The 22038-nt window shown below is 48.1% G+C and overlaps 1 protein-coding gene across 4 annotated transcripts in view; it reads left to right on the top strand.

The window, feature by feature from the left end:
* Window positions 1-444: 444 nt before the first annotated feature.
* Window positions 445-22038, top strand: part of dab1b (DAB adaptor protein 1b) — a 52223-nt gene continuing 30629 nt past the window's right edge. For 3 of the 4 annotated variants that reach the window (XM_086203045.1, XM_086203044.1, XM_086203043.1), the window contains exons 1-2: window positions 445-673; window positions 16727-17306. In XM_086203045.1, coding sequence (XP_086059171.1) covers window positions 17237-17306 — 70 coding nt within the window. In that variant the 5' untranslated portion in view covers window positions 445-673; window positions 16727-17236. Of the gene's footprint in view, window positions 674-16726; window positions 17307-18258; window positions 18738-22038 lie in introns of those variants that run through there. The other variant, XM_086203046.1, reaches the window with a different exon arrangement.

Here is a 22038-nt window from a genome sequence, read left to right as displayed (position 1 = left end):
ACCCTCGCCGGCTGGAGGAGAGAAATTGAAATCAATACAAGCCATGATGAGGAGGCTGGAGTGGGACGGGTGGGGTGGGTGGGGGCTCGCTGTGATGGATGGCTGGTTGAAGGGGAATGATCAGTTTCTCTGATGGATGCTGGAGCATCTTACATCTTTGTTGTTGTGAGAAGTGGCAACTGCCCCCCCCATCCTTTATTTTCGAAAATGTTTAATCCCCTCCGTCCCCTCCCCTCCTCCCACATTCTCCCTCTAACTGATCCCCCCCCCCTCCATTATTCTCTGTGCATTTTAATTTTTCTCCCGTCACCGGGGGCCGCTTCCCCCGCCCACTCCCTCGTTCAGCCTGGAACTGAATAGTGGAGCCAAGAAATAGTTAATCTCTCCGGCTGCTGCTGTGATTGGCCGCTGTAGCTCCTTGAATGAGAAACAGGGTAACCAGGCAACTTCAGTGCTGCAGAGAGGGAGAGGAAGACCGGCAGCTTTACGGGCTTTTTCGAACATTTGCAGGTCTCCCCCATGCTTCCACCTTAAATGGAATTAACTGATGGATTTTCTGACCGCGCCGCGTCTCTCCCGCTCTGAGGGGCAGCCAGCGCTCCGGTGAAGGGGCCACGGATGTGGATTAAAACGCATAAATGGGAGACTCCGGAGAAGCATCCGCGGGGAGCAGGTGAGTGACACAGCGAGCGTCTCTATTAACCTGGGCTGCGGACCGCAGACACACTGACATGACACAGAAACACGAGCCAGGAGACGGGAGCGAGGCGGCCCGGCCGCTGCTGCCCGCCGGGTGAACGTGGCGCAGACGCCGCTCAGTGTTCGGCTGTCCCGCATTGAATTGCGCACCAATTCTACACGGACGTGTGACCCGCTACATGCCAGCAAGCGCTGCGGTCGTGCAGGCTGCAGATGCGGTCAGAGGCAGGAGCTCCCTCTCCCCTCAGCCCGCGCTGCCCTGCTGCAGTCCGGAGGCTTCCGCCGTCTCCGGCTCCGGCTCGGTGAATGTGGCGCATTTTCTTGGTAAATAACTTGATTTCTGTGCCTCAACTGCGCGGAGGGGAGAGCCGCGGCTGCGCGGGGCTGAGGACCTGTGGATGGAGGAGTTGGATGGGAGCGCGCGGCGCGGCGGCACCGGGAAGAGCGCAAAGCCGCGTCCTCCTCCCGGGTGCGGCTGCCGGGCCTGCGGACCTCACGAGCCACCTGCTTAGCGTTCGAGTTCCTGGGTCAGTGAGGGGGACGAGAACCACCGTGTTGATCACGCGTGGAGGTGTCGCGAGCTCACATTGGGGTTTGCAAGTGGACGTTGCTGGAGCATCGTGACACTTGGCTTGACTTGTAAAAGTGTATTTAAAACAATAAATGTTACATAATCAATGAGGGTGAGCCGCGCGCCCCGCGGGCCTCCTGTCAGCGCTGTCACGGGTCTGATGGGATCATCCTCCTGGTAGAAGCACAGCTGTAGATCAGTGACGTGGATGACAGGCGCCTGCTGCAGTGATTTATTGTTCTTTCAAGGGTTTATCAGAGCCCCCCCCCCCCCCCCCCCCCCCCGGGTAAATCTACATGGAGCCAGAGTGACCAGTTCAAATGCACAATTCTGCACTGGGCCATATGTCTATCATGATGCCTCATTGTTTCTGCTTGAGTGCTGGTGGAGGAGGAGCCTGCGTGGCGATGGCCTTGGCCATCACTGTGGAAGAGTAGGAACAAAACAGCCAGCAGCCATAAAACAGGTGAGAATATGAGGCCCAGCTCGTTTGTTGAGACAGCGGGATGCGTCCGGCGCTGCAGCCTGGCGGGATGTAATCAGAGGTGAGTAGTAGCAGTGTGACACCGGTACCAAAGTTCACTGGCTACTTGCCAAACTGCTGTTAGTAATCTCCTTACAGAGGATGTTCTGTAACAGATCCAGAGCTGGACTGGCTGGCTCTCTCTCTGCTCTCTCTCTCTCACACACACACACAAACACACACACTCACAGATCCAGTGTGATTTCCCGTTGTCATCCTCAGACACTCGGTAGCAGCACGGTGTGAGTTATGTGGCTTAAGCTGGAGCTGAACAAAGCACTGGAGAGCATTACTTCTCCAGTAAGAACATCTTTGTCGGGTCTCCCGGAGGAAGCAAGACTCTTAATTTAGCTCCTGTGTTGATAGGGGAGCTGTTTCTTATCCCATTAAGAACAGAATGCTTTCTCCCTCTTTTGCAATTATGGTAAAACAGCAAAAGTGGTTGGGATATTTCATTTTCATGTTATCTCAGCACAACAACATTTCCATCTGCTTGTTGGTGGCACTTAGCTTGTATCAGCCCATTTGTCAGTGTGTTGCTTCTTACCTTTTGTGCTGCTGACAGTCTGGTGTGTTATCATGTGTCTTGTTTCTCTTCAGACTCACTGCCTCAACTTCAACTCCCTTATGATTTCCCGAGCGCTCTGAGATATGCATCCAACGAACAGCCGCCACACTGACATCAGCTTCAGCATTAGACGTTGCAAGAGTGGCCTGAATCTTTTATAAAAGCAGCTCTAATGAGCTGGCAAGGTTGTGTCTGAGTTCCCATTTTGCTCGTGGCCCTATCGCATCCAGTTTATTCCTTAATGAAGACGCCGCCCCGGGCTGAGGCAGGTCAAAGGTGACTCCGGTTGCTTCGGTTGGAACAGAAAGGGGGCAGATCACTCGATAGCGGTGCAGTGTGGAAGGCTGAATGCTGCACACGGTCTGGTGTAAAACCCCAGCAGGTGCAGGAGGAGTTGATGGGAGGGTTGCAGCATCCAAACGTACAAGAAGCAAAGTCTAAAAGCTGTGGAAGCGGCTTAAGTAGAAGAAGTTAAATCTCTGGTGGGAGGAAGAAACAGAATACTTGAACAGGCTGATCTACCTGCTTAATTGTCCTCCATGTTTGTCTGTTTCAGTCATTAAATTGGCCTTAAAACAGAATAATCCCAAGTAGGTCAGAGTAACGAGGTCAGTCCATCAACGTGTCATTCAGTGAATCGTAGACGTGCACAAGCAGCGCTCAGGCACCATTAACTCCCAGGGTTTCAGCCTTATCACATCAGCCATGTTGAGTTGACAGTGAGGCGGCGACCCCGACACCACCGAGTGTGTTAGAGCAATCAAACGGGGCAGTGAACTGCCAGCCCATCACGCTATTACTTCCATTGTGTAGAGCCGGTGGTTAGTAATACTTGAGCGTCGGCCTGCAACATCTGGTGAGTGGGTGAAGGTTCAGTGTGAAGCCAACTGTGTCCGGCTGTCTACCATGTTCAGCCAGAGCAGCCGTCACCACCCGCTTCACTTCCACGGGACTGGGCACCGTCAATGCATCAACGACACCAGCCATCGCTGGGGACATGTCGCACGCCAAACCAATGATTCATTAGGACTCAATTAGCTGGGAGGCGTGGGGCGCCCTGCCATATGCCTGGAGGTGCCACGACAATCTGTACCCACTCCCTTGACTGTACCCTCGCTGTCATTGGTGCCGGACCCTGCAGTTGCATCGGTGGGTGCAGGGGTCCAGTCTGCTGTCTTTGTCCTATTAACATGAGTCAGTAGTGGAGATTTAGCACCGCAGCCTTCAGCCGCCCAGTTTCTGAGCCGGAAATGAGTCACAATGACCTTCAGCTCAACTCATGTTGTGCCAGTTGGCACTGAATGAAATAGTCGTCCATCTACTGAAGTATGAGGCTGCAGAGCTCCAGATACTGGAAATCTGAGGAGGGAAGAACGACCCCCGCTATACATCGACTTTGCTTCGCTTGCCAAGAGGCAGCATGCGCTGCTGACAAGATCTATCGCTGTCAATTCTAGTTTGACTTCTTATCTGTGCCAAGGTAAAGGACCCCCCCCCCCCCCACCCTTCCCCTGTCAAGCTCTTCCACAACCTGAGATTAAGTAAATTAGGTTGGAGTACAGAGGAGGAGAAGCAAACACGTCTGATTACAAACATGCAAGTGTATGTTTTCTTCCAAAATCAAATATTCAGTACAACAGACAAAAACTGATGAAACCATACAATTCTTCATTTTTATTAAATGACAAATATAACAAAACTGTTGCTTGACAACAAGGCACAACTTTTCTTTGCTAATAACAGAAGAGCGCAACACTTCTAGTCTCAGTTTGGCTTCTAGAACCAAGTGACTGGACCATCATCGTGTGCTAGCTCGTGGTTGTAGCTCTTGTGGTGATGAGCAAGAGAAAGGAGGCGGGGCCTGCAGCAGAGTGCAATGCAAACACAATACGAGTGTGCGAATACAAAAATGTCTACTTTTTAGGCGATGTGATGTGATGCATCATGGCCCGCATTTGTAAGCTAGCCTGTGTTGTTGCTTGGTCCCTTGTTAACATCTATTTGACTGTGAATGGGATGATAACTTACAAACCTGCCGAGGCTTGAAGAAAACCATTTGTTTGTGTCTTTCCCATTTGAAGAACTGGGACAGACCCAGTAGGAGGGAACACATAACGCCAGCGCACAAAAATCCCACCACTGAATCAGAGGAACCACTGTGTTGGAACAATTTCAGTGTTGCCATTGTTTTGAACATTGAGCCGTCTTGACAAAGACGGGATTACTTTGGTAAGAATGAAGATGTGGCACATTGAGGGTGATCCCTCCCCCCGTGGTCACCTGGTCTGAGGGGCGACCCTGAGGTTCCCAGGATGCAGCTGTCAGCACCAGTGGTAAAGCCAAGACTTGTGCAGGGTTTATGAACCTGAATCAGAGTGTACAGCTTTGGCTCTGTCAGTGTGAGGCTCACAGTGACAACGCAAATATGGATGTTGAGTAAATGCAGTGATAAATAGGCAAGTTGTTCAAATTGATCCTCTTGGGACAAAAAATAAGTGCTGGTGGCGCTGAAGGGCGACTGCACACCCTCTGAGTCAAAGAGCTTCCACACCACAGTAATTGACTCCCAGTGTTGCCATAATCACCAAAGCGTCCTGATGTCTCCTTGAATGTCTGCACACAAAGTGAAGCATGGACCTTTTTATCTTCTTTGTGCCAACAACCTCAGGAAGAGCCTTCATCAGCAGCTCCCATCTCCTCCTGTGTGAGGAGAACAAGAGGAACCAAGACGCAAAATGGAGTGGAGTCAGAGCAGCTCTGCCCCAGTTGTAGGCACGTGCAGCTACCCAACTGCACTCCTCCAGCGTTTTCACCGCATTACCCAGAAACGCTATGTTCGTGTGACCCAATTTATCAGGCTCTCTCCTCCTCATTCATCTGCTCTCACAGATGCACTGCACGAGGCTCCATAGGCAGCAGAGCATTCATCACCTCTGAGTACTGAGGTCCCTCGGTTGCATCCCATCGGCCCTTCTACAACCTCTATTCCCCACAGCCGCTCCGTATGTGGCTGATGAAGATGATGTGGCGACTCACAGCAGCAGCTCCAATGCATTTGTGTCCTGTAAAATATGTAATAAAATATGAACTTGACAGCCTTTTTTCTTCCACTGACTATCAAATGAAGTACGGGACCCGCCTTATCGCCTTCCTGCTCTCCGGAGGTAACAGAGATGCTTAGTTCAGGAGGCATCAGACTCACATCTCAAGGGCTTTGTGGCTCCTGATTCACGTTCACGAGGGCATTTCTTCTATTTGGCCCATTCGGAGTTAATTTGAAAGATTCCAGAATGTGAACTCTTCATGAGATCAGCTCCGTTTTGCCTAACCACATCTGCAGCCTGTTCATTGCAAAATGGAGTTCATGTTTGCTTTACTCAGATGATGGACGTGTCAAGGCTGCTCCTGGTTAAGCTACGGGTGAGGTCATCAGCCTGAAAACGCCCGTGTCAAAAAGAAACTGCACTTCCTCGAAGCAAAGCTCCTCTGGTCCTGAGCGTTCTCCACCCCACCGTCTCTCATTTACTCAACAATGGACCACCACTGAACAGTGTCACTTGGTTTCTGGCAAAACAAATATTTAATACTGGTATGATTTTATAGGAAACAGGGTTACTAATCTACATGTGCTCGATGGAAAAGAGCAGAAATGTAACCTTGAGCAGGGCTTTGTTAGCCTGCATGGGGTAAAATGAAGCCATAACCCCAAGTGAGCCCTGAGAGTCCTGCGCTCTCTGAACGCTGTGCATGTAGGCTACTAGTTAATATATTACATTACTTCTATTATTTACAAGTTTGCTCAACTTATTTATTATTTAGTCATGTGCTCTATTTAAAGGAACCCACCAAATTTGGGGGAATGTTTCAGACGAGACTGCTTGTTAGCTGCTAGTTAGCTTTCTCCAAAAGCCTGCACTAATATAACAAGTGCCATGAAGTCAAAATGATGAGATATTGAAATTTTATAACCAGATTCCCAGAACTACTTTCCTGACTGGGCGCAGGGATTTGACGCAGCACCTCCACAGCTCCGTTGGAACTTGGGTCAACAGAACCAAAGGTTTGTTGAGGACTAGAAGAGTGACTGCTGCTACTGATGATGATGAGGAGGAGGATTCCTGCTGGACACACCAGCATCCTGGACCTGAGCTAGCTAATGCTAACACTTCCCACCCTCTACCAGCCATTGGGCTAAGCTAACCACCATTTTGGACCTGAGCTAGCTGATGCTAACACTTCCCACCCTCTACCAGCTATTGGGCTAACCTAACTAGCCTGGACCTGAACTAGCTGATGCTAACACTTCCCACACACTACTAGCCATTGGGCTAAGCTAACTATCCTGGACCTGAGCCAGCTGATACTAACACTTCCCACCCACTACCAGCCGTTGGGCTAAGCTAACCAGCATTCTGGGCCTGAGCTAGCTGATGCTAACACTTCCCATCCACTACCAGCCATTGGGCTAAACTTACTTCCAGTTTCACAGCTGATTTCCGTAGCGAGAAGGGTATCCATCGTCCTCTCTGGCTCTAGCTAATAACCACATGGTTAAAACAATTGGTGATTTCCTTTAAGTACTAAAAAGGCTGAATGCAAATCTACTCTCTGTCACCTCTTTGTGACCGATGCTATTTAAGAGTCTGTACAGTGTAGGTCTTTCTTCTGTTCAGTTTGTGCATCCACCAGCGAAGTTTCAAGCCCAAAGCTTGTCTTCACACTAAGGAAACAATTTAAAAGGACATTAGTTTGTTCTATCATCCTCTGTTTTTGTTTTGTTTTGGGTTTTTTGGATGTGTGTCAGTGTGACAGATGCTAGCACGGGTCTTTGCCTCTCTGCGCTCTAATCCTGTGTGAGATGATGCTTATCTACACAAGGGGTTCCATTCCTCAGGCCTCAGGTTGTTCCTGTCCAGTTGTGTCTATCCCGCCGAAAATCGCTGTTTGCCTCCGAGAGCTTTACAATCCCTACAAGGTCAATGCCCTCGGAGGAAAAACTGACCAAAACCTTTTCAACAGGGAGAAGGTGGAGGAAACCACCGGGATCCTTCAGACAGGACAGTCGATCCAAGAATGTCCCAAATTAATTTGATTTCTCAAATAAACAGAATTTGTAGCATGAAAAGAAAAACATGTTGCAGCAGTAAATCAGTCAGACCTGAGATTAAAGATGTACCCAGGAAAACAGACGTCTCTGAATTTGATTAGTCAGTGTGTCATCATTATCATTCATGTATTCTTGACATTTTTTACAAAAAGAATGAGGACGAGCTATAATTATCTCAGGGATTATCAAATCAGACACAGTTCCTGCCACGTACGTCAAAGGTTGGATGAATATTTAACCCTTAATGGCTGATGACATGATTTCCTTAAACCTTCTGGCTGCCTGATTTCCGTTGTTCTGATTTTCAACTAGTAAATGTTGAAGTAAATGCAGCTCTGTATTGTTGGGGTGCCTGCAGGGAGCAGAATCTCTGTTTTGATGTGGAGCTGCACTGAGCTGCAAGCATCTGGCACCGCAACAATGGCCAGCATGACGTCTACTGACAGACCCTTTAGATCACTTCTCATCAGAGCGTCACAGTGGGACACTACCCTGATGTTTTGCTCTAATCAGCCATCAAGTGTCATATTCAGAAGCTTCAGTCTAGGTTGTATCCAGCTTGGGGTGCACACAACAACACAGATGCCTGAGGAAGCGGTATCTGAGTGTAGTCTGCGATCTGGGCGAGATCTTGACCTTGCGATGGCATCCTAATGAGAGGCTCTCGAATATTTCACTTATCATTAGCGGCATGATTAGCTGCCAATGGGCTGTGCCTGGTGTGGATTAATCCTCCCAGTCTCCAGAGGGTGATAACATATGAGATGACAACAGTTTCACACCCAGTTTCACACCTCCCGTGGTTCCATACATCGCAGCAGCCTAATCACTCATGTGAGATTAATGAGAGACGTTGAGGTGGTGGGAGATGCACTAATTACAATACTGTATTATAGTCAGAGGAAAAGGCGCGCGTGTGTGTGTGTGTGTGTGTGTGCAGGTTGGGTAAATTTCCTTTGAAGTAAAGTTTTATGAAGTACCTGTGAATTTGCAGAAGGAGTACTCAAAACTACAGTGCAAATGATGACAGCTACTGCTGCATGGCGGTTGAATGCATCTCTGCAACGCGCATCTGCTTTTGACCTTTGACCTGCTTGATTTAGTTCATCCTTGAATCCCAGTGGAATTTTTGGGCAAAGAGAAACTCCCTCAAGGTGTTCCAGTCATCCACTGTCCATTTTCCATTTGCTAAACTGCAGCGGGTAGAATTTTGAACTTTCTAGTATGCTAACATCCATTCATTCATCCATTTTCTACCGCTTTTCTGTAAAGGGGGTGGAGCCTATCCCAGCTGTCATAGGGTGAGAGGCGGGTTCACCCTGGATGGGTCACCAGTCCGTCACAGGGCCATCAGGAGCAGTTAGGGGTTCAGTGTCTTGCTCAAGGACACTTGGACATGGTCCCTGGGAGAAGTGACCCTTTGCATGCTGGACGGCCACTGTACCTCTACATGTTCCTCATATGGTCGTGTCACGTCAAAGAACAAGACGAGAAGGTGAAGTGAGGTGATATTGGTCATGACCTTTGACTTTTGATTGAGTCCCATCGCTGGTAGTCTGGATGAGTTCCCTCCAGAGATGCCGCTCCACCAGGACAGGACTGTTGTTGACTGTAAAACACCGTTGGTAGTAATATTCACTCAAATTGTACTGTAAGTTGTGTGAATAATTACTTTTCTCTGTGACATAAATGGCTCCTGCTGCTGCAGACGAGTCATGAAAGGAAACCAAACAAGCCATCAGAGCGAAACGTGTTGTTCGACTTGCAGACTTCCTCTCGGCGTGGTGTCAGTCACTGCTGCGTTTCCTCTCAGGCATCTTTCTGCCAGACGCTGCACTCTGGAAGCAAACTCAGGCTTTTCATAGCTGAAGGAATTTGGGGATTTGTGAGATTGGAACTGTGCACAACCTTGATGAATAAATGAGCAGAGAATGAGATGATTACTTTTTACTCTCACGGAAAAAGTAGTTTGTGGCTTAGTGGCTGTTCAGACCAGATGTGTGGAGGATGGATGAACCTTAATTATTCCCTAAAAGTGCGACTGCCCCTCCAATTGTATGAAAATGTCCAGTGGATGGAAACACACAGCTTCCATCTAATAAAATGTCAGGATTGTGGGGCATGAAAACCCAAAAAACTGAACAGAACCTGTCAGTAGAACAAGAAACAAAAACAATATCCACAAAACTGCAATATGAATTTACAGCAAACAGAGAAATTTGCATTAACCCAAGACTGCAGGTACACGTTTTTTTTTAATTATTGCCTCTAAATGACTTATCACGAGATGGCGGCTCTGTGCAGCTTTGAGCAAAATAAATAAATATTGGGAGAAAGATTAAAACGCCATCTCTGCTTGCAGACAACCTGCTGTGAGTCTGGATCAGGACTGCTCATTAACATTCATGAGGAGTGGGCTACCTGGATTGGCCAGAAAATGAACGTTTACCCAATCAGGTCGTTGTTTCCTGTCCTGATTTATGTTCATACAAGTGTCCCTCTTGTTCATTAAATCTTATATTTCATAAAGCAGGATACTTTTGTCTAGGCCCTTACTGCGTTTTCATTAGCATGAAGTCATACGAGCCTAGTCTGTGTGTGTGTGTGTGTGTGTGTGTGTGTGTGCGTGCGCGTGTGTGAGACAACATGGATACGATGGCGTGACAGTGATAACTACAATGAAGGTTGCTGTTTCCGAAGCGTCTGCGCCGTGCTTCCCCTTCATTCATGCGTCTCTCAGGCTGCATCCTGTTTTTGATCGCAGCAACTTTCATCTCAAATGGATCTTTTTTGCTTGTTGTTTGTGACGTGAAAACCGTCTGGACAACAAACAGTGAATCAGTTATTCCCGTTTTTCAAAGGAGGCTGCTCGCCAATCTTAATTAAATCCATGACCCATGTGCAATTAAAGGGGACACCTTTTGGCTATTTATTCAGTTCAAAGTGAACAGAGAGAGGAAAATGTCTAATTGTCTCATTAATTACACTCTGCATGAGGTAATGACTCAACCAAGGTATCCACGTTTTTCTTTTGTAACCTACAAAAGAAAGCGGGGGGGGGGGGGCAGCAGCAAATAAACTAAGCTCTATTCACAAATAGGCTTTCTGTTTGCAGGAGAGAGAGAGAGACAAAGAAAATGAGGGCAGAGGAGAACAGGAGTGGGAGGGAGAGCAAAAAGAAACAATATTGGAGAGTAAATGATAAATGCAGAGCAAATCACATCGGGTGGAGAGACTGAGGGAGAAAACACTGGCTGTTAGGTAACCTGGTGTTTGTGCAGGCCTTCTGGAGTCGGCCCAGCTTCCTCCCAGCATGGTAAATAGCCTGTTTCAACAGGCTTCAGACGCTAAGACGCAGCACAACTACAAACCAAACCAACACTGGGTTAGAGACTCGGCGGGAGGCCGCAGTGACATCACACGGCTGTTTTGGAGAGCAGATCCACCATTATGACTCCAAGAGTCTTGTACCAGTGCTTCCAGACCTGCTGTACGCTGTGGGTGGAACACATGAACGGAAGAGGAAATGTAGTCTGTTGTTCCCCGTCGTGGTGGGAGAGCGAGTGACACATGATTAGCCTGGATTTGTGTGTCATGGAGGTAGAAGCAGCCTCAGAGATGCAAACTTCATCAAATCCACCCATTAACATTTGTGTCTGGAGACCTGTGCTGCATGAGCATGAGTGGGTTTGTCTATTCACACACACACACACACACACACACACACACACACACACACACACACACACACACACACACACACACTTGTGCCTTCTTCTTCCATGTAAACCGGGCCTAGTTATCCTGCAGCTGAGCAGATCGTGCAGCAGCCCTTCAGAGGGCAGCTCCTCACTGCCCTCTGTGCCACCACGCCCGGCTGTGCCCGGCTGTGCCCGGCTGTGCCCGGCTGTGCCGGAGCCCTGCCTATAGCTGAGCGCAGCTGTGATATTGACAGAACCTGCATGGCAAAGCAACAGCAGCAACACTTATTCAGTTTTCCAGCTGTAGCTCCTGAACCCAAAGCCAGGAGGCCTCCCTCTCTCCTGCAGCGTGAATGACAGTGCTTCAGATGCCTAAACAGAATTTTTGTAGGAATTTTCTTCCTCTCCTCCTCCTCCTCCTCATCCTATTCTTCCTCCCCACTCACACACTTGACTGTACCATCGTCAGAGACCCTCCATCTTGTCAGAATGAGGTGAACTAATGGGCCGTGGCTGAACAGCCTGAGCTCAGAGGCTATCAGTTCCCCCTGGAAGGCCAGGAAGGCAGAGGAAGAGGAGAAGAAAGGACAGGTCCTTCTCCTCTTTGGCGACAATATTCCACCTGGGCTTCACATAATTCCATGCAGAAATGCAAAGGAATGGTTGAGTTTATAGCATGGTGATAGAAATCAGTCATCCATTTTTCTGCTCTTGTTATATTTTAATGAGACAGTTTTGCCTCCTGAAAGGGAGCATTTGCTGAATCTCTCTCTGTCTCTGAGTCCTAACATCCTTCACTCCTCAGCCATGATGACGATGAAACCCTCCTCCAGACTGACACGGCCTACCTTTGGATGGTCATATTAGCTGTTATTTGTATGCTCCTCTGTTTTTAGTGTTAAGCGTCAAATGTTCCCATCCTATCGAACCATGATTGTGCAGCTGCTAGCTGCAGTGCTGTTAGCACTATGCTAACACGTAGTTCAGCCAAAGCTGAGCATGTTACTGAGTTTTCTAGCTTCTAGCTTTTAGCTGTAGTGACAATGAATTCCATTCAGTGTCATCTCAAACAGGTTCAAAACATATTGCAAATGAAATTTGTTACCCAGCAGCGTACGTAACAAATAAGATAGAGCTATGGAGTCACCGGATTAATAACTGATCAGGAACTCAAGCTCGTCATTCAAATCAAACACAGCAGTCTTGCAGTGAAGGGCAGCAAAGGAGAATGTTTCAGCTGCTCAAGGATCCCTGAGCGTGTCTTAGCGCTAGCTAGCAGAGCGCCACCATGCATTTGCATCATGTGGTGTTGATAGATTGTTGCTTTGTGGACCCACATGTCAGTCTACCACTTGCGAATCAGGATTCAGTCCAGCGAAGACCGATGAAGCTCATCTGATACTCAAAGATGCTGTTGATGCTGAAGATGCTGATGAAGACATGAGAGCTGATGTAGAACAGAGTCAGAAGTCGAACTCCGACAAAGATGAAATGCTCGCGCTTGGAGCGGGTCGAGCGCCACTTGGACGGTCTTTGCTGGCGTCTGTGACACAAGGTAACGCAGCAGGGCTATTCAGAGGAGAGCTGTGAGGCCAAGTTGTGACAGTTGTGTCCCACTTTATAAGCTGGAGGGCATTTTGTAACAAAGATGACCAGCACAAGGTGCCAAAGCCGGTCTGTTGAACAAACGCTCCACCGGCCCCGGGCCTGCCAGCCTTGGCCAGGAGGAAATGGAAATGTTCTTGGGGACGGCGCTTTGCTCCACACCGGTCACATGCAAGCTGGAGCGCACAGACGGCACCTTCCGTCGGGACCGGAGTGAATGGAGGTGTAATTGGCCATAACCAGTGATAGATGACTGTTCACCCTTTGCCTCTCCTTGGTTTCACGATGCACAGAAGCTTGTCTCACAATTGCAGGTTGATTGTGTTGTCTGTTAAACGACAGTCTCGGGAGGAAACGCTGCTCGCTGGGTTGCTTAGAGGAATCTGAAAAATGATGCTGTGTGATTGGCCACTTTATTTCTGCGGTGGTAGGACATGATTGAGCACCTGAGCCTGCAGTCCAGCATCACTGTGACGACGACAGAGATGAAACTCAACAGAACGGCTGGAAATCAACCTTTTGTCCCTTTGCATCATAAAGAGCCGAAAGAACGTTTCATGGCGAGCAAACAATGATGGCAATTTACAACATTCCCGTTTGCTTGAACTCCACTTTGAATGTCCGTAGGTTATTAATGACATTTGTGAGCAATGTTTTATAACTTGTTGTATTTTATCGGCCCCCCCAAAACTCCAAACACACACACACACACAAAATGCCTGACTAGACAAAAGGGGAGTTTCAGTCAGTCCAAACACACACAAACAGGACAGTGGGTATCCAGTATTAGGCTGTTGTTATTATTACGTCGTTAGAAGGGAGAACACCGGTGCCTGATAATGGGCTCCGTGTTCCAGGACACGCAGGGTCCCCGGTCCATTGGGAGAAACAAGAAGAACTTCCGTCTTCCATCTTTTGGAATTATTCTAAAATGGAAAATTGGGTTTCCATTGTCAACATATATTTCGATCTTGTCTCAGTGCACCGATGCTTAGCAGGATGTATGCACCTGCATGCTGCCTGGGGGCCGTGTGGCCCTGTGAAGGCACACAGCAACTCTTGAGAAAAATCAATGGCTGGCATGATTGGTGTGCTGAATGCTGAGGAGGAGAGCGCTGCCTGCTCCTCTCACAGCAGGCCTGTTTCTGTTCAATAATCTGGGTAAAGCCTCTGACGCACACAGGAAACAAACATCTCCAGAGTTGGTTTGTGAAATGAAGGCGGCCGGGCAGGCGGGCAGGCGGGCGGCCGGGCAGGCGGGCAGCGGGCGGCCGGGCAGATACAAAGACAAGCAAGCGAGCTGATGGAGGAAAATAAAGACATGCGAGCAGAAATGAAACTGACTTCCCTCCAGGAAGTTCCGTCTTTGCTCTTGTGAGAGGTAGTGCTAAAATGAACATATTAATAAATAAAGGATGGTGTTTGACATCCCGTAACTGGAGCTGGAGAAACGAGTGATGCTCGTTAACTCTGACCCAAATCATAGGAGGCACTGGGAGCTGCTCATCACCGAGGCACTGAGAGTGTGGGTGACCTAGATAGCGTCGGGTTTGAAAAGCAGCTGTACGTCATATTAAATCGCTCTCTCGTCAGACACAATGAGGCATGTCTCGCTCAGCGGCAATGTAAACGACATTCTGATAAAGTTCTTTGAGACATGGAGAATACCTCTCCCTCACCAACCCTCCCAGGGCCTGCCTGACACCCACTTATGGGGAGGTGGCCCCTGCCACTAGACCAGGTGACATTATTTTTCTCATGAGGACACGAGGAGTGGCACATGGGCTCGACAAGCATGCACAAGAGAACTGCCGGTGACGAGGACACTGCAACGAGCCGTCGTCCCGGGAAATGAATAGTGTCGTGACATCACATCTCATTGTGGAGTAATAGGAGGGTTGAAGGACTTGTTTGCAGGAAGACAAGCAGCAGGGAGACACAGCTTTGTTTTATGCATGGGAACACATACTGCTATGCATTTGTAACGTGAAAAAAAGGAAAAGGAAGCACGCACACTGCAGGGCACCGCACCGACGTTCCAGCAGACCTGTTCTTCATTGGGAAGCCTGCGAGCTGTCGATTTGTTCCTTTCCTTATCTGAATGATGATGAGTGTGCACACTTGAAAAAGTGCCCATCAAAGACACGAGTGTCCACGAGACCTGGTTCCTGATCTGAGAGTGTCAATCTCATTTTCAGAAAGCCTTTCAGCTCTCAAGGGTTTATTTATGCGACGTTACAGGAAATAGAACGACTGTAGTAAAGATGTGGCAACATCTCTCCACTGATCCAGTTTAAGACACTATTTGAATGATGTTGTAGAAGTTGTGATTTTTTAATTATATAACTTGGTTGAAGCAGGATCAGCATCACAAAGCAGTCAGACTGCCTCACCTGTCACAAAATGCTGCTGAAACTCTGGTAGGACGATCAAGGTGTTGGCGTGGTGACCACTCGCTCCAGCACTGTGGCGAGGACGCTCATTTCTGCACGTCTTAATCTGATCAATAGGGCCTGAGCCCGGAGGCACTAAACCCTAACCCCAACCCCAACCCTAACCCTAACCCCAACCCTAACCCTAACCCCAACCCCAACCCTAACCCTAACCCTAACCCTTCCCCTAACCCTAACCCCAACCCTAACCCTAACCCCAACCCCAACCCTAACCCTAACCCTAAACCTAACCCTATTATGTTTGCTCGACACGCTCGTTACATTTACTTTTTTGAGCTGGTTCCCCAGCAGCACCTTATCAGGACCTTCATCAGGTTCATATTGAATATTCTTCATCTAACCAGAAGAAGATCTTTAATTGGTGGATTTCCAGTCAAAGCCAAGATCAGTTTCTCTTCCACCAACAGATTTGCTGTCATAAGTCCCGCCCATTCTTGATTTGATTGGTCAGTGAGACAGGGGACATGCACAAACTCAGCGAGGTTCCAACAGCTGAACGATTTACCAACTGCTGTTAGCAGGAAGAAAGACATGCGTTTGTTGCAGTGAGGATGTTCAGTGCTGAACATCAGGTTCGATAGAAGATAAACGTAAGAGTGAAAAAGATATCTTGTGGCAACTCCCCCCCCCCAGGACTGCCCCCTTCACTGCTCAAGGGACTATCAGTTTGGAAGAAAGTACCTTTCTAGTCCTGCCTGTCCTGTGTTCACAGTGTAGTGCAGCGTGAACGCAGCTCATTCCATTCCATTTACCTCAGTGGGTTTGGGATTAAGTATCAAGTTAAAGAAGGACTGTGATTGCACTTAAAGTTGGTATGAAATCTTACAACTGAGCTGGAAACTTTCCATCTTTAGTGAAAACTTTGCATTTGGTGCATCAAGCAAAGAATGCCACCACCCACACAGGTGAGGATTTTCTGGAGTGTAGGTGAACAACGTCTGCCGTGAGTCTGAGGAGGAGACGGACAGGATTGCTGCTGAAGTCACGCAGCACATTCAGACAATGGGATCCCAATGTCACACAATGTCACGCGGGATCATGAGTGGCCAGTGTTCCTATCAGGGAGGCTAAAGGCCTCTTTCCCCAACAAGGACCCATCACCATGCCAGCAGAAGCGGCGCCAGCCCCTGTGCCAGCTTGGCACAGCTCCTGTGCTCGCGGTGGATGATTCAAGGGCATTAAAGTACAACGCGAGGGTTCTGTGCCAGGATGTCCACCAGTCATTCACCACTCTGCTGCCTCCCTCCTGATCTTCATAAGGTTTCCTCTGGGTGCACAGAAGCACCCGCAATGCTTTCATGTTCTAGATTTACTGACAAGCAGCACCTAAAACAAGAGCCACAAATGTTTCTCCACAGGTCCTCATCAGGGAGTGGTGACAATAACATCTTTGTTGATTTGTGAAATGCCACTTCTGGTGTTCAGTTAATCTTGTAACCAGCGTGTTTCCTCCTCCAGCCTGGCATTAACAGTCATCCCCTTGTCTCCTGGTCTTGCAGGGCTCAGAGCAAGGGACTGTGATGGGTTTGCATCTGAAGTTCTCTGCCAAAGAATAATATCCCCTCCTGACCTACTCTGAAGAACAATATTTGATTCCATCAGCGCTGCAGCCTCCCCTGAGGGGAATTACTCCTGAGCAGTAGGTGTACATTTGGAAAAGAGCACCAGTGGACCATGTGATACTTGACCTTTAGGGAGGAATTCAGGTACACTCCAGAAGATGTCAAATCTGATCTGAAGCTGCCCCGAGAGGATCCCCCAGCTCATCGGCCCCGTTGTTTAGCCACACCATGGTCCAGTGAGGGGGGCTCTCCATCAATGCTGGGTCTTCATTTTGTGAAGAGTACCAAGCACCTTAGCATGGATTTGAAGGAGCTTTTCTCCACTGTGACGCTGCTGTGAGACAGACCAGAGAGGGGAATTGGATTCTGGGAGTTGGAGGATTAGTTTGTGTACTGTAGCCCAGGCTGGATCTGCTGTGAGCAGGACGAGGGACTCAGCAGTGGAGGATGTCAGCAGAGGCCGAGCTCCAGCCGGGTGTCAAAACCAGCCAGCGAAAGGAGTCCAGGAGGATCAAAGGTGAGTGTGTGTGTGTGTGTGTGTGTGTGTGGCTGCTACACATCCTGCACACAAATACAGCATAGATGTTTTCACGACAGTATTGATACTCCAGCCCTCAGTGCTGTTACGATATGCCAAAATACTGTGATAAAGAATCACATCATGACCCAATATGGCAGCCATATTTCAGTCTGGTGGACTCACCGTAACTGTAACCGTAACTTCACGTGTCAATGTTGTGTCTTCAGTGTGGCAGTAACTGTGTACAACTGCTGCCTTGCAATGTTGCACAATTGGAGAGAAATTTTTGAATAAACTTATCCCCTGGCGATACAGTGACTCAAGGTATTGTGACGTATACAGATCATGAGACCACCCAGCCGTACACAGCAAGTCGTATTTAGAGCTTTGTTCTTGAACTTTACAAAATTATGTAGTGATTTATAATAAGTTTGGTATCAGATCACAGTGTCAGTGCTAAATAACATTCTGGCTCATGTATCATGAGTTACTGCAACAATGACGATGAGGATGAGGGTGAAAATGTAAATAGACACTTGAACTTAGGCAAGTTACGTAGAGATCGACGACACCGGTGCATGAAATCATCGACACGCAATGGAAACAAAGTCGACGGTTTAAGACTCACATCCATTGACAGTGGTTAAGAAAAAGAGCCCCACATTGACAGAGATTTTTTGAGAAGATCTGAAAGGAGATTCAAAATTTTCTTGCCTGAAGGGGGTTGCCCGGCTGCAAAGGTCTGGTCACCCATGGAGACAAGAACTGTTGGAGTGCTGAACCGTCGGACCGTGACCTGGCTCACAGGACACGTACGACCTATGCAGGCGGGAGTCTGACCATCCAGAGTCAGTGGTAGCCGGTGAAGGCAGCAATAATGAAAATAATGCACTGGTTTCTCTCAGTTCTGGTATCGACGTTCGGCCCGCTGATACCAGAATGACGTGTGGTGCACTTGTCCAGTCTGGAGGTTATAAAAGCAGGCGTGACATATGAGCTTCACTTGGGCTGGAAAACAACATGGAGGCAAGACTCAAGACGAAATGGGAAACTGGCAGGTTTGCTTTCTCGTGTCTGGCAGGCACGGAAGAAAACTCGAAGCCGTGTTTGGGTGGAGCTAAATAACGCCCGACTACATGAAGAGAAGCTTCACTCAGTCAAAGTCGCCGAGAGGCTCCGCGCCTCATGCCAGGGATCCAGATGTAACAGCTATTCCCTGTAGCCTCTGGGCTTTGGTAGTGGCATGATTTAGGTGTCGTGGACAGCGTAATTCACACCCTGTCGCTTTGATGAACAGCGTAAGTGATGTAATAGGACGAGACGTTCTTTGAACAGTTTACTGGGAGATTGAAACGGGATTGAACCGGCTGAGAGGAGGGAAGACAAGGAGATGGAGAGGCTGTAAGAGTGTGATTCTGAGGGAAGAGGGTGAGTAAGAAGCGGAGGCTTTTTCATTTGCCTTCCCACTCTTCAGCCTCCATCTTTTGATTCATTTCTCCACCCATGAATAAAGCCACTGCAGCTCGTCCAGTAAATCTGGCTCCGCAGTTTGACTGTAACAAGGCCGCAGGGCCGCGTCCTCGGTGGCTGCATCTCTGGCTCTGTCGGCGGGCTCCGAAAATGGCTGAGGCTGGAGGAGGGCCCATCGATTTGAGCTAAGTGGAGGTGGGGAGAGCAGGGTGAGGGGGCTGTCCCCCCCCCCCCCCCCCCCCCACATCATCAGAGGGGGCTAACAACCTGACTTTGACCACGTTAATCATCTGTGGTGCCGGGACCATTCTACAATCACCAGAGATGCTATTTAGATACATAAATGGAACTGAAACGTCTCCAGCTGTAGAAGTAGTAGTAGTAGTAGTAGTAGCGGTAGCAGTAATTGCAGTAGTAGTAGCAGTAGCAGTAGTAGTAGCAGTAGTAGTTGCAGCATAAGTAGCAGAAATAGCAGTAGTAGAAGCAGTAGTAGTAGCAGTAGCAGTAGTAGCAGCAGTAGTAGTAGTAGCAGCGGTACCAGTAGTAGCGGCAGTAGTAGCAGTAGTAGTAGTAGTAGCAGTAGCAGTAGTAGTAGTAGTAGTAGCGGTAGCAGTAGTAGCGGCAGTAGTAGTAGTAGTAGCAGTAGTAGTAGCAGTAATAGCAGTAGTAGTAGTAGTAGCGGTAGCAGTAGCAGTAGTAGCAGCAGTAGTAGTAGTAGTTGCGGTAGCAGTAGCATTAGCAGTAGTCGTATAGTAGCAATAGTAGCAGCAGTAATAGCAGTAGCAGCAGTATTAGCAATAGTAGTAGCAGTAGCAGTCGCAGTAATAGCAGTAGTAGTAGCAGTAGCAGTAGTAGTAGCAGTAGTAGTAGCAGTAGCAGTAGTAGTAGCAGTAGTAGTAGCAGTAGCAGTAGTAGTAGCAGTAGTAGTTGCAGCATAAGTAGCAGAAATAGCAGTAGTAGAAGCAGTAGTAGTAGCAGTAGCAGTAGTAGCAGCAGTAGTAGTAGTAGGAGCAGTACCAGTAGTAGCGGCAGTAGTAGCGGCAGTAGTAGCAGTAGTAGTAGTAGTAGCAGTAGCAGTAGTAGTAGTAGTAGCGGTAGCAGTAGTAGCGGCAGTAGTAGTAGTAGTAGCAGTAGGAGTAGCAGTAATAGCAGTAGTAGTAGTAGTAGCGGTAGCAGTAGCAGTAGTAGCAGCAGTATTAGCAATAGTAGTAGCAGTAGCAGTAGTAGTCGCAGTAATAGCAGTAGTAGTAGCAGTAGTAGTAGAAGTAGCAGTAGTAGTAGCAGTAGTAGTAGCAGTAGCAGTAGTAGTAGCAGTAGTAGTAGCAGTAGCAGTAGTAGTAGCAGTAGTAGTTGCAGCATAAGTAGCAGAAATAGCAGTAGTAGAAGCAGTAGTAGTAGCAGTAGTAGCAGCAGTAGTAGCAGTAGTAGTAGTAGTAGTGGTAGCAGTAGTAGCGGCAGTAGTAGCAGTAGTAGTAGCAGTAGCAGTAGTAGTAGCGGTAGCAGTAGTAGCGGCAGTAGTAGTATTAGTAGCGGTAGCAGTAGCAGTAGTAGCGGCCGTAGTAGCAGTAGTAGTAGCAGTAGTAGCAGTAGCAGCAGTAGTAGTAGTAGTAGCAGTAGTAGTAGCAGTAATAGCAGTAGTAGTAGTAGTAGCGGTAGCAGTATTAGTAGTAATTGCGGTAGCAGTAGCATTAGCACTAGTCGTATAGTAGCAATAGTAGCAGCAGTAGCAGCAGTATTAGCAGTAGTAGTAGCAGTAGCAGTAGTAGTAGCAGTAGAAGTCGCAGTAATAGCAGTAGTAGTAGCAGTTGTAGCGGCAGTAGTAGCAGTAGTAGTAGTAGTAGTAGTAGCAGTTGTAAGAGCAGTAATAGCAGTAGCAGTAGTAGTAGCAGTAATAGCATTAGTAGTAGTAGTAGCGGTAGCAGTAGCAGTAGTAGCAGCAGTAGTAGTAGTAGTTGCGGTAGCAGTAGCATTAGCAGTAGTCGTATAGTAGCAATAGTACCAGTAGTAGAAGCAGTAGTAGCGGCAGTAGTAGCAGTAGTAGTAGCAGTAGCAGTAGTAGTAGCAGTAGAAGTCGCAGTAATAGCAGTAGTAGAAGCAGTAGTAGCGGCAGTAGTAGCAGTGGTAGTAGCAGTAGCAGTAGTAGTAGCAGTATTAGTAGCAGAAATAGCAGTAGTAGAAGCAGTAGTAGTAGCAGTAACAGTAGTCGCAGCAGTAGTAGCAGTAGTAGTAGCAGTAGCAGTAATAACAGTAGTAGTAGCAGTAGTAGTAGAAGTAGCGGTAGCAGAAGTAGCGGCATTAGTAGCACTAGTAGTAGTAGTAGTAGCAGTAGCAGTAGTAGCGGCAGTAGTAGCAGTAGTAGTAGCAGTAGCAGTAGTAGTAGCAGTAGTAGTAGCAGTAATAGCAGTAGTAGAAGCAGTAGTATCGGCAGTAGTAGCAGTATTAGTAGCAGAAATAGCAGTAGTAGAAGCAGTAGTAGTAGCAGTAGTAGCAGCAGTAGTAGCAGTAGTAGCAGTAGTAGTAGCAGTAGCAGTAATAGCAATAGTAGTAGCAGTAGTAGTAGTAGTAGCAGTAGCAGTAGTAGTAGCAGCAGCAGTAGTAGCAGTAGCAGTACTAGGCGATATGCTGAGGCAAGGTGAAGGACCCGTTCAGGATCAGAGCAATGACTCAGAATGGTGGTCTGTATTTGCTGTGTACTGCTGGGGAGCTACCATGACGTGATCCAGAGGAGGAGGTACTTCTCTCTCTGTGTTTCTTGCCACTGGTGTTTGCTCATACGGAGTCTCTGTGGGCTGAATCATATTAGGAGTTCAGTCTAGACCTGATGGAAATGAAAATATTCCCCTGCTTTCTCTGTTCTCTGTTTGCATGATGTAAAGATTTGTGAAAATCTTCATTTTTAACAGGGCTGATAAAAAGCTGGAGTCGTTCTCCCTGAATATTATTGAAGCAGAACCGATGGTGCCTTTGTAGTGGAGCGCTGGAGCAGGAACGCTCGCACGTCAGCTGACTGGGGAGGTTTAAGCGTGCTGGGTGACAGTGTTGCTGTGTTTGTCCTCAGTTACATTTGCAACACTGTCATGTCTGCAGTGCCAGAGACAATAATTCAGCTGGAGGAAGCAGCAGGGCCGTCCACGTCACAAAGTCACCTCCAATGCTTGTAACTGTTATTTAGATTTTTTTCTTTTAACCATCCATCAATTTTCTATAACGCTTATCTGTTGAGAGCGGGGGGTGGAGCCTATCCCAGCAGGCACTGGGT

This window comes from Aulostomus chinensis, chromosome 5, assembly GCF_037954235.1.
Source record: "Aulostomus chinensis isolate RoL2024-O1b breed Wild chromosome 5, RoL_Achi_v1.0, whole genome shotgun sequence".
In the NCBI taxonomy this organism is placed as follows: Eukaryota; Metazoa; Chordata; class Actinopteri; order Syngnathiformes; family Aulostomidae; genus Aulostomus; species Aulostomus chinensis.
This window is presented reverse-complemented; position numbering and strand designations above follow the sequence as displayed.